At 31.3% G+C, this 12330-nt stretch overlaps 1 protein-coding gene across 5 annotated transcripts; it reads right to left on the bottom strand.

Moving 5' to 3' along the window:
* Positions 1-8: 8 nt before the first annotated feature.
* Positions 9-2317, bottom strand: LOC104729451 (transcription factor SPATULA-like). 5 transcript variants are annotated; one of them, XM_019233436.2, is made up of 7 exons: positions 1674-2317; positions 1364-1480; positions 1210-1275; positions 1013-1078; positions 665-910; positions 506-575; positions 9-403 (listed from the first exon to the last, which is right to left on the bottom strand). In XM_019233436.2, the coding sequence occupies exons 1-7, from the start codon at positions 2262-2264 to the stop codon at positions 348-350; spliced, it is 1212 nt and encodes a 403-aa protein (XP_019088981.2). In that variant the 5' UTR covers positions 2265-2317; the 3' UTR covers positions 9-347. The 5 variants fall into 5 exon arrangements, with proteins under 5 accessions (XP_019088981.2, XP_087333803.1, XP_019088982.2 ...); XM_087477677.1 differs by having other exon boundaries at positions 506-572; positions 1674-2310; XM_019233437.2 differs by having other exon boundaries at positions 506-572; positions 1364-1483; positions 1674-2244.
* Positions 2318-12330: the final 10013 nt, after the last annotated feature.

Genomic DNA, 12330 nt, shown 5'->3' with positions numbered 1-12330 from the left:
AATCATCATAGTTAAAGACTTAAAAGTCTTCAATTAACAAAGCCAAGTCTTCAATACAATGCGAAGATGGTTTAGATAATTTACATCTGACCTTACAACATATTTATAAACCTAACAACTTTGTATTAAAAAGTTCAATTCTTTTTTTTTTTTTAATATATAGCTATTAGATCCAAAGACTAATACTCTAGAGTTTGTGTCAACAACAATTTGTAAATTATAATAGAACCTTACAAAAAATAAAAATAAAGACCGTTAAATGCATATTCATTGTCAGGCAGGGGGGCAGCTTTGTTTTCTTGCGTTCTAAGAAACAAGAACATATAGAAGCAAAGATGAGATTCTGTTCAGGTAAGTCGATCTTTTAAGTCAGGTTGTTGTCCATCAAACACAGCTTGTTCCCCTGCAAATACACAAATGCCGCAACGGTTTAACACAAGAGAGACATTGTTGTCAATGTCTTAAAACTTGAGCTTAAAGATTCAAAGTTCAAGAAGACTTTTACCGGTTAAGTTCGTGTTGGAATGACCAATGTTCAACCTTTGATGAGTTAACCCACCTTCTCGATTCATCTCCTTAAGTAACAAACAAAAAAATTACACTTAACAAATTACCTTTCATGAATTTGAACTATAGAGTGAAAATGTGTTATTTAACTACGCACCACAGATGGAGTAAGGAGAGGGAAAGGTCCAAAGTGACTACGAATGGAAGGTTCCAAAGCGTATGAAGAAGCCACGGTATTGATCATTTCCGGTGCATTAGAGGTCGAAGCAAACTGATTGGTGTGACTAAGCAGAGGATCATTGGTCGCTTCTTGGGGTCGAATCTGAGAGAGTTGCAATGGGTGTAATGTAGTTCCAGGTAAGCACAAAGGATGCAAGTTTATTCCATTTCTCACTGTCAACATCTGCAAAGATCAAACAAAACGACTTATTTCCATCATCCCACAGAGTATATATAGATAGACTGGTGCTCATTATAATAAAACGTACTGAATCTCTTTACTGACCTGAACTTGAAGCTGAAGCTGTTTCAGATACTCTATAGCTTCATCAAGCATTGAAGCCTTATCCGTCTTCCCCGACAAACACATTGCAATGAACATTACAATCAGACCCAAAAATAAGTAAAAGAAACAAAAGAGACTGGTTCATATTCATAACTCATAAGGATGTGTCTCTCTATATATAGTTACTATTACTTTACCTTATTTGAATTAGGGATGAGACTCTGTAAAGCTTTCATTTTTTCATTGATTCTACTTCTCCTCCTCTGTCAGAACAAAGAGTCCTAATCAATGCCTTGAATAAAAATCAAAACTTTCAACAAAAAAAAAGAGCTAAACAAAAAAAAACAAAACCTTCTCAGAAAGATTATGAACTTCAGCAGCTCTGCATCTCTTAGATGAACTACGAGAAGGAGGACCACCTCCTGACTTGGAGGAAGGAGCTTCATCAACCACAGCTTCTCCTCCTTCCTGCTATATTCATTCAACACTCGTTGTGCATTAGTGAAGACACTCTCACAAAACAAACAAGTTTGCGCATTTTAAGGGGGAAATGAACCAAAAAAAAAAAAGTACAGATCCGTCAGAGAAACAAACAAAGATTGAACTTTTAAAACATGCAAAACAGAGAGAAACAGAGAGAAAAAATTTTCAAAAAAAGCACCTCGCTTTCGCAGTCATACTCATCTGTCTCATTCCCACTAGCTCCAACAGAAGAAGACGATACTCTAGTCCCAGAGCTGTTTCCTTGAACGTTGTTGTTGTTATTGAAACCGAAACACGCGGCGGTAGAGGCTGATCCAACGGCTGAGCTTCCACCGACTAAAACCTCAGAGAAATCACCGACGCGTTTCGACGACATGAGCGCAGCAGCAGCATCAGAAACGAAACATCTCGAGTTATCTGCATGCGGGTCACCGTGAACTCCGATCATCGTCGTAGTCGTAGTCGTCGGAGAATAGTAAGAAGGTAAATTAGGAGAAGAACGGTCGAAAATATGCCGGAGAAACAGAGAGATTTCGTCGGAAGAAGAAGACGGTGGTGGAGGAGGTGGATGATGATGATGATTACGAGTATCGTAAATCGAGGAAGAAGAAGAAGAAAACGAAATCAATTTCTTATCTCCCATCACTCTCTTCTCTTCTCTTTCTTCTCTCTGTGATATCATTACAGCAGAAGAAAAGCAGTTAAAGCTTTTAAAAATACAAAAAAAAAAAAAAAAAAAAAAACAGAGTTTTTGAGATTTTATGGGCATGGAGAGAGAGAAGGAAGAGAGGGGAGTGTCTGTCACGCGCCAGCTAGGAAACAAAGGTTAAAATGATTGGTCTGTCATATGGATAAATGTGACGGTGGCTGTTACTGTAGCTAAAGCAATGAGCTTGTGTCAGCTCTTCGTTTTTTTTCAAACCAAAGATTATTTTTTTTTTTTTTTCTCCTCTCCCAAAACTTTTTTCCTCGTCGCACGTGAGACACACTAAACTATTTTACTCGTAGTTAGTTTTTTTTTTTTTTTTTTTTGGGGTAACAAATAATACAACCTTTATCTGTTTTCTCATAGTTTATTATTTAAAATAGAAATTTGTTAAGATACATATCCATATATTATAGAGAAAAAATGATTTATTAATATGGTGGGGAATTTTTTTGAAGAATTCCATTAGTTTATAGAAAACGAAAGATACACGACTTGTGTGTTTTTAACAAAATTATTTCCACTTTTAGCAAGTTGATTTGAGTTTGTAATTCCAGTTCTTTACTTGTTATATTCAAATTAGTTTTCAATATTTGTGAATATTAAAAACCGTGGCGTGATAAACAAGAATACATTAGTTGCTATTTTTATTCTATTGACTACTAGTATAATGTAAGCCCCATGCCACTGACATGCGTCCCGACTTTTATATATCAGTTTCCGTATTGTGAAATTTATCGACTTTACGGTGTCTATTTTTTCAACCATACAACGTTCGCGTTTAGTGTGTATATATGGTGGTATATACATGATCCGGATCCAAAACTAGTGACTCTTTTATAGTAATGAAGTACAAAATATAACCCCATAAATTATGGGTTTACCGTTATAAAATTAATATTGTGAATGTGTTGAGGCTAACAAAGTGAATGCACGCACCAAAGTCTTCCAAGTCCTTGATGGATTTTAAAAAATATTCTTTTTTTCTCATTTTCGTAACTGTGGTTCGTAAATATAACTAAGATGCATTCTATTTTGATATATAGTTCATGAAGTTATCTATTTCCATTGTATATAGTCGTTAGTTTGCATTGATATCAAAAAAAAAAAATCAATCGTACTTGTTCTCTTGATGAATGCACAAACTGCATCATTTATTTCAATTACAACATTCACTTAACCTCGTATTTTTACAATTTCTGAAACAAAGGAAAGCAAATGGGAGACAATTGCTAAAAAGCCTGCAGCATTTGTTCTGCTTTTCTATTATTTTATTAAGTTCGTTTTTCTGGTACTATATTATACTAGTATATAAAAACTGTTAAATAAGTGTCGTAATGGTATTTGTAATTGTGAAAATATAATTTAATCTTATTTACATTTGATTATCCTTTTCAAAATTTTCATGATAGAGACATAAAAAGACAAGATTTAGGGCTCCTAGAATTTTCAAAGATATTAATGAAAGGATGGTTGAGATCTTTAATAATTTATTCAAAATTCAGCATGATTATAAACTTTTTATTTTATTTTGTCTAGATTCAAGATAGTTCAATGTTTTCTCTTGTTTTTTTTTTTATAATTGGTGCCTTGGTGGTTTGATGGAATTTTCAAGTTGAGTCTCTGTATGTTAAAAGACCCATACCTCGTTGTCTTGTCTGATTTGAAAGTCAGAAAAACAAAATAGAAAACAAAGATGATCCTAAACTTCCTTTTCACCTTTTATCATCATCGTTGCTCTCTTTTCTTCGTATATAATATAACGATTCAATTATTTATATGCACAACATACCAAAGTAATACATAAGATATAACAAGGATAATACAATTCAAACTCGCGCAATCTGTTTATAAGTTGTTCACTCGAAGTTTTTTGAAGACTTAAACAAACAAACAATCTGATATTGAACCAACCATTAGTACCATAATTATGAAACCCCAGCAGAGATATTTAAAGAGTTCGTCCTTGACAGCAGAGATATGTGACTTTAGGATGCACTCACAAAGCAAAAAAAAACGTTCTATTCTTTTCTACAAAGCTTTTTTTTATCACAAATTCTGTAGCGGTTGTCTTTTTATTGTTCAAGATATCTATTTTGCTAATTTGGACAATTTAGTGTTATCTATATGAAAGCTCTTCTTGCTTCTACGAATGCTAACACCTACTGCATTTTGAAAAAATTTGGGTCAACACACACTCTTCATCTCATTTACATGACATGAAAGTTGCATATTGGATTGTTACATATACCCTGCGAAAGGGACCACGAGATCATTAGGTTGCCTATCATAAATTCAACATCACACGTCAAATGAGATCCCCGAGACAACTCTCCCCACTTGGAACCTAATTATAAAAGCTACAATCATTTACTATTTTAAAAGGCTGGTAATCAAAAGTAAAAATAAATAAAATTTCAAAGGACTTATACAAAGAAGAACAGGTTTCAAACTGTTTTTGTTAGAGATCTAATTAAAAATAAATAAATTTAATGGTAAATAAATGTGGTTTATGACTAGAGTCCCATAGTACGCAATCATGGCGTCGTTTATTCATTGTTTGTCAACAACTTAACATCAAATATTGATAAAAGTTTTTCAGTCCGGTCAAATTGAATCAGAGTTGTGTCGAAATAAATCGATCTTACAGAAATTCAAAACTAATTTTCTTCACAATTAAAATAAAATGAACTTAAACCAATACTAGTATATAGTTTAATTCGGTTTAGTCCTCTAGGCCCTCATACAGTTTGGACTTGGAGTATATCGCAAACCAGTAGTAATTTTCCAACTCAACTCAAGTGTATATCTTTCCACCCAAAAAAAAAAAAGAACAACAAGATCGGACGGTTAGATAAGCAAGTGGATAGAGAGAGCCTAGAGATGCGCAACAAAGAATAAGCTTAAAACGTCACAAAACTATAGCATTGATCAGACGGTGGGTAATTCACGAGAGAGAGAGAGAGAGAGAGAGATTGAGAAGGTGGTGGATTCGGTGCTGAGATCTGGTGTGACATCGTCCTTTATAGAGTGTTCCCAAGAAAGAGTATAAAAAACACACGTGTTGTGTTTTCATTAGTGAGTTAGTACAACAGTTAAGTAGGATCGGACGGTCTAAAAAAAGGCTGAGATTGTGTACTTTGGTTGTTGTTGGATACGCACTCGAAAAGATCTATCTTTCTTTCGTTCGGTCGCTCAGTCAGTACAACAATCCTATCACTTTGACTCTCTTTGGTCTACTTCTTCTACGCGCAAGCTCTAGGCACGTTACTCAGACGCGTACATACAGAGAGACATTGGAGAGAATTATATATAGTTGTCAGAAGAATCTTGTTAAAAGATATGATGTTGAATAACGAACTCTAAAAGCAAAGCAGCAGTGAAACTTCAAAATATCTAACCCACACAAAAAAAAAGGTTTTTAATACCCCCCAACCAAAAGAAAAAAGAGTACACAATTCGAATCCAACGTTTCATTTTCGAATCCATCCATATTACAATTCTAATGGGACACTGAAGGTAGAACACAGATCATGCAAATGGGCTTTAAGAATGGATACAGTAAACCCAAAATACTATTATGTTTAATTTAATTAATAAGGCCTTAATTTAATAGGCCCATTATAAAGATATTAGGCCCATTCTGTTTAAACGATATCTTACATTGCAAGTCATTTTCTCCAATTGCTGAAAAAGTTGTAAGATTAATCTTCTCAATGTAATTTTAAATCACAAAAACGAAAAAGCTGAGACTTACGACTTAGCCTTTATTATCACGGTCTACCATAACTCCTGTCATTTTATTGAATGGTTCTTTCTCAATAACGTGATGAAATCAAACTGTAAAAATCCACAAAAGCGCAGACATAGTTTCTTGGGAATAAGGTAAGCCTAGATTTGACTTATCATCCATAGATTAGCTAATGCAATCCTCTCTATCTACGATTCGCAATCAATTCTCTCCACAAACTAGCATATACTACTCATTAATAAAGTCGAACCACACTGTCACGTACAGGTATATACTTCAAATTTATTACAAAAAATGCGTGTTAAATAACCTTAAAATTCTCTAATGGATTTTTCTGTTTGCAGAGTTGATTGACTTTTCTTCTTTCTTTTTTTTTCTTGACAAAGTTGGGTTGCTTTATATAGGAAAAATGAATATAGTATGAATCCTAAGGTATCAATTGTATAAATACGAAATGATCAACATCATCTTTCCTGATTTGGATATTTCGTAGTTAGTATTTCGATACTATAGTCTATAACTCTTTATCATATAAACGCAACTATAAATTTTCGTAAGTGAGTTGCAGAAAATTATGAAAGGGATTGAATATGGAGAAAGAAGTAGGTATGAGTCACAATTTGTACCCTAATTTGGGTGGTTCCCATGCTTATCACGACATTTTTAGATGGACCACGAGATTTTCTACTTTTATGAAATTTATAAAGTTGTCAAAATAAGCAAAAACACAAAATAATATGCCTTTTCCTAAATTGGAAACTCGTGAGACTCTTTAGTCTCTCTAATATCACGAAATTGTGTGTTTTGATAACATTTTGGGATGTGAAAACACCTTTCACTCTTTAAGACATTGTTTGTGAATTCGGAAAGCAAGATCATTTTATTTATTGACTAATCAATATTCAATCAATACTACTAATTCTAAATATTAATAGTTATTTGTAGACAATTTTTTTGTTTAGACCAAAATAAACACTACCAAGTTTACACTATGAGATTTTAACCTGGTCTTCCTTTCAGTTTTTTTCTATCCTTACTTGTGTTGGTTTATAACATAAAAAGCAAATTTTAATTTGTTTGGTTTAAGATAATTTTGATTTTTGTTGGGTTTAATTGCTTTTGATTAATTTAATTCTTTTACAATTTGATTCAAATGATTGATTTACGGTTTACTTGCTTTAAAAAATCGTTTTAGTATTCTTACATAACATCCATGTTTTGTACCAATATATACTTTTTATTGGGACAAATAATAGCAAATACTCCATCTGGTTTTGTTTACATGTCGTTTAAGGTTTATTTTTTTGTTTAAAATTATTTGTCATTTCCACTTTTCTAGGTAACTTTTACAATAAAATTTCAAAAATAACTTCATTTAAACTAATACAATTGACTCTCTCTATCGAAAAAAGTCATATTCGATAACTTAATAAATAGGGTTTGATTGTAAAAAAAAAAACTAATACAATTAAAAAACTTGAGGAGTCACGTAGCCTGATTACATTAAATATGTGAGGTTAAATTTGTCAATTTATAATGTTTCTTAATCTACTCAAAAATCTCTAAAACGACAATTAAACTAAACCGGAGGGAGTTTTTATTAGTGGTTTATTAGAGTTGAAATAATGCCAACAATGGGTATGTTAATTGGATTTATTTCAATAAAAAAATTTAAAATAAATTTTGAATGTCACAAAATGCATAAAAGAAAAATACAAACCCGATGGGAGTTTACTATAAATAGAAATTGTGTTGAAAGCGATGGGACAAAACAAAGGCAATAAGGTAAGAAGATTGTCGGCGAAGGACAACAATATATGATGAAGCTGTGTGTGCTTAATTGATTCTTCTCTCCACTTCCACCCAAAAAAAAAAAAAAAGAAGAAGAAGAGATTCTTCAATAACAAAATTACAAGAAATATAATTCAAAAACTAAAATTACTATACGAAACGATATATATAACAAATACCTTATAGTTAGTTGATAACTTTTACTGCAATGGCAAAAAAAAAGATTACTGCTTGAGAATTACCAAATCAAACAGAAGGTAGCAGCAAATGATGGAATGAGCAAATTCAAACGGCATAATCATTGTGTATATTTTAATCAGTTTAGCGACAAGCCATTTGTAACTCGTTGTTTTCAAATTTCTAATATTTCTAGTATCTTTATTTTTTTTTTTTTAAACATTTTTTGGTTTCATTGTTAATATTACATCTTGTAGTTATTAACTATATTCTTCATATTTTCCCCTTATATATGCTTCTGATGAAATTAAATTTTCACCTTTTACTATTTTCTTTTCGAGTCGGACTAATATTCTAAATATGGAAACTGACATCTTGAATGGCAATACATAACTAAAGGAAACAAAGCCGAAAAGCAAAAAAGAAAAAAAAAAAAAAATGGCAGACTGTAAAAAGTAATAATTATATTTGAAATCTTGCAGGAGGGGTAAAAACACTTTTTACAAACAACAGAAATATTATTTGTTTCAGAGAGTTTTCTACTCTCGTGATAAGAGGACGAATCTAATGGTCTACGTGTCTCTGCAGAATAGACAATGCTTCGTCGATACGATGCAAAAGAAGAGATCTTAAAGTATAGATCTTTTTTACAAATTTAATATTTCTGGGTTTACTAAAGTTGCTGCAGAACATGAGTTCGCTCATCGCTGGTGTGAATAAATAATAGTAATAATACAGTCGAATGTTTCTTTTGTGTTTAGGGTCTTTCTCGACAAAGCATGAGAGACACCTGTCATCGTTTTTGGACCACTCTAATTTTGTTTCACCATTATACTTATTAATTACTATTATACTATGACTAATTATTGTTCCGAGTAAAATTAGTTTTTTTTTTTTTTGGTCATAATATCTTCATTTTGATTCGGTACCAAGTGGATATATTTGATTATTTCCCTTTGAATTCACGGCATAGTGGATATATATTTTATTTTGTCTTTTTAAGGTAAGAGGCTAAAAAGTGTGTCGACGAAAAAAAGGGGGTCAATAAATTAAAGAAAAAAATAGAGTTGAAGAATTCATCATTCTTTCGATGTGTTTTTTTAAAAATTGACGTCGTTGATGAAATACAATAAATAACATATATCATCAATCTATATAACCTTAATCGAGTTAATTCCGGTCAAACTCGAAAAAACACGACTAAATCAAGTTTTTTTTTTACACATTTACACACTAGGATCAAAAAAAAAAAAAATATCAACTTATTTTAAAAAATTCTTTAAATTATAATCTAACTTAAACATACGAATCCAATCTTGACTAGCTATTTAGTACTTACAATCTCGTTTTAGGATCCGGGTTAACCAAATTCGACCATACCTAGATTTAATATCACATTTGAACTATAATCAGATATGGACATAACCTTGTTTACAACCACATGCATGGAGTTTTATTCTTTTAGGATTCGTTTTATGATATTTGAATAAGAAATTATATACTAAAATTTTCATCCAATGTATTAACAGATCTTAGGTTTTAAAAAGTAAGCTAGGCTTATTTATTTTTTTTTTTTTTAAAAGAGAAAATAAAATATCGGTTTGAGATTCTAGGTATTTCTTGCAAGTTGATTGTTTTTCTAGGAGACTCCATAAGCAAAAAAGCATATCCACTAATTATTTAATAATTTATATTTTTAATTGGTATCGTAAAAGTTTTTTGGATTGACGAGTTTAATATTGAAGCACTAAGAACAATCACGAAGTTGTACTAGCAAGTTGGGTTATACGATTATCCTCGTAGTACTACAAATCTTGCCACTTATAGAAATGAATTAAACTAAAATACTAGCCCTCATGCCATTATCATATGTTTGAAGTGACGACTTCAGTGACGAAATTAGGTTCATCTTAAATTAAATATTCCTTATGATTCGGTACTTAAGGAACTTTTATTTGTTTTTAAGATTTCTGCAGACAGTTTCTACTCATGGACCGACTGATTCCTTATCGTATGATTAAAAATATTATTTGACTAAACTAATTATAAAGTTTTCGAATTTCCCCAGGAAGTCTGCTTTCATTGGTCCTTCGTACCGCTTCCTCGTACACTAATCTCCACGTGCCTTCGAACCCTAGGACAATTTTATTTTCTTGACATACTCAAATTAATACATGTACAAAATACGTATATGTGTGCCTCTGTACATCTGACAGATTTTTTCTTTTTTTGTCCCTTGAAATACTTGTAAGGTTTTTGTTACCTGTTATATATAGTATAAAAAAGTTTTGATATATTTTTTAAATAATAAAACTGGTTTATGTTAGTGATTTAAGGATGAGATTGTTTATCTATCGATCAAATAGGAAACTGTTGTTACGACGTGATCCACGTGAATTACAAATTTCCACTGGAAAGAAAAATAATTCAAAATAACAGTTAACTAAATGCGTCGCGGTGCTCAACCGCCATTGAATGATTTGTGGCTTCATTCTAGTAGTATTTGACAAAAAAAATATTGTATATTCTATACTTTGTTAGTTTGTTACATAACCAATGGAAGACAGTATCATTATACTATAAAGGTAAAATAGTAGGTAGTCCATGTATGAGCCAACTAAATTCATGAATAGTTTAAGGTATTGATTGGTAGGTTGAGGTTCATTAAAAGGAAAAAAAAATCTGTTTCGTTTGATTAATGCTTATGCCATAACTCATAAGGTACTGCTATATTATATATACTGTGAAATACTTGATGACAACGAACGAGAAGACGTGTCAATAAACTGCATCGTTTATGACTCGTTTAAGAATAGATAATTGCAACATTATAACGTTGTATTATACTATGAAAAAAAAAACATTTATTCTATATCAAATTGATTTGTGAAATTAATACGATGAAAAGTATCAAAGCGATATTCTTTGTAAGTAAAGGGAATATACTAGTAGTATTTTTATTAAGATAATCGATATTTTCAATTACTATTTACTGATATAGTTTCGAATGGACTTAAATTCAAGTTCTTCCGGTCAATAAAAAAGACACTTGCTATAAAATTCATACAACTAAAGAGTTCAAGTTCTTCCGGTCAATAAAAAAGACACTTGCTATAAAATTCATACAACTAAAGAGTTCAAGTTCTTCCGGTCAATAAAAAAGACACTTGCTATATAAAATTCATACAACTGAAACATTCAAGTTATTCCGGTCAATAAAAAAGACACTTGCTACAAAATTCATACAACTCCTGGTTTTGTATCATCTATTAGGTAAATAAATAGTCAGAATGTCATTGTAGGGGGAAAGTGTATTGTCAAAGTTAACTTTATATCTAGTATCATGTAAAAAAAAAAACGCAAAGGTAATTAATAAGGAGCACTCCGTATATAACTATGTAACCAAATAGATGAACCAAGATTTTAAGGAGGAATATGATTACATAGAGAACAAAAGTAAAATCGAGTAAAGGATTCATGAATAAGAGTAAGAAGAAACATTAAATAGAAGAATTAATAACTTTTTTTATTAGAAAGAGAATTAAAAAGAGGAGAAAGGAAGTGAAGCCGAGAAGTCTCTCTCACCATTATAACAATGTCTGACTTCTTTTGGGTTTCTGTGTGAGAGATAGAGAGAGAAACTGATTCAAAGGACACATTACTTGAAAATGACCACTCATCCCTAATAATCCTCAATTTTTATTTGCCTCTTTTCTCTCTATATACCTAAAAATTTACATTTCCCATATTCTTGTTTTTTTATAAAAATTACATAATTATTTATTAGTCTTGGAATATACTACTAGTATTTTAACTAACGGTCTCATAGCTTATTGTAGGCATTATGATTTGTATTCAGAGACTGTGAAAAAGGAAAAAGAGATCTTGCGGTTGATATTCATTTTAACTTTTTGTTGAGATCGTAAAATAACTGTGAGTATTATTTCTTACTCCATTAGGGAAACATCAGTACCAAACTACTTCTGATTCTCTCTCTCGTCTCACCGTTAATGTGCTGTAAAAAAATTAATATCGCTGTTTTTTTTTGTTCTGTCGGTAAAATATCTACAAAATGGACAAAACCAAAAAAATATCATTTTCTCTTTTTTACTTTCTATGATGATTGATACTACAACTTTGAATATAGTATAAACTAGGTAAATTCGTAATTTTTCTTATGGTTGACCCACATTAATTCATAAAACGTTACAAAGTGATTGAATAATTTGTGCTAGCTGTGATGATCAAAAACTCAAAAGTATTGAAATGGAGGTCAAAAAAACATATTTTGATTATAAAAGGTTAGAAAACTATATATATGTAAAACAACTGAAATTTTAAGTCAATTTTGCGAGTGTGGTTCAACCTTTCCATTTGGCATTTAAATGAGTTGAACCATATTCAGTGTGT

This window comes from Camelina sativa, chromosome 12, assembly GCF_030686135.1.
Source record: "Camelina sativa cultivar CO46 ecotype springtype chromosome 12, ASM3068613v1".
NCBI lineage: Eukaryota > Viridiplantae > Streptophyta > Magnoliopsida > Brassicales > Brassicaceae > Camelina > Camelina sativa.
Note: the sequence above shows the minus strand (reverse complement) of the source record. Positions and strands in the feature narration are given on the sequence as shown.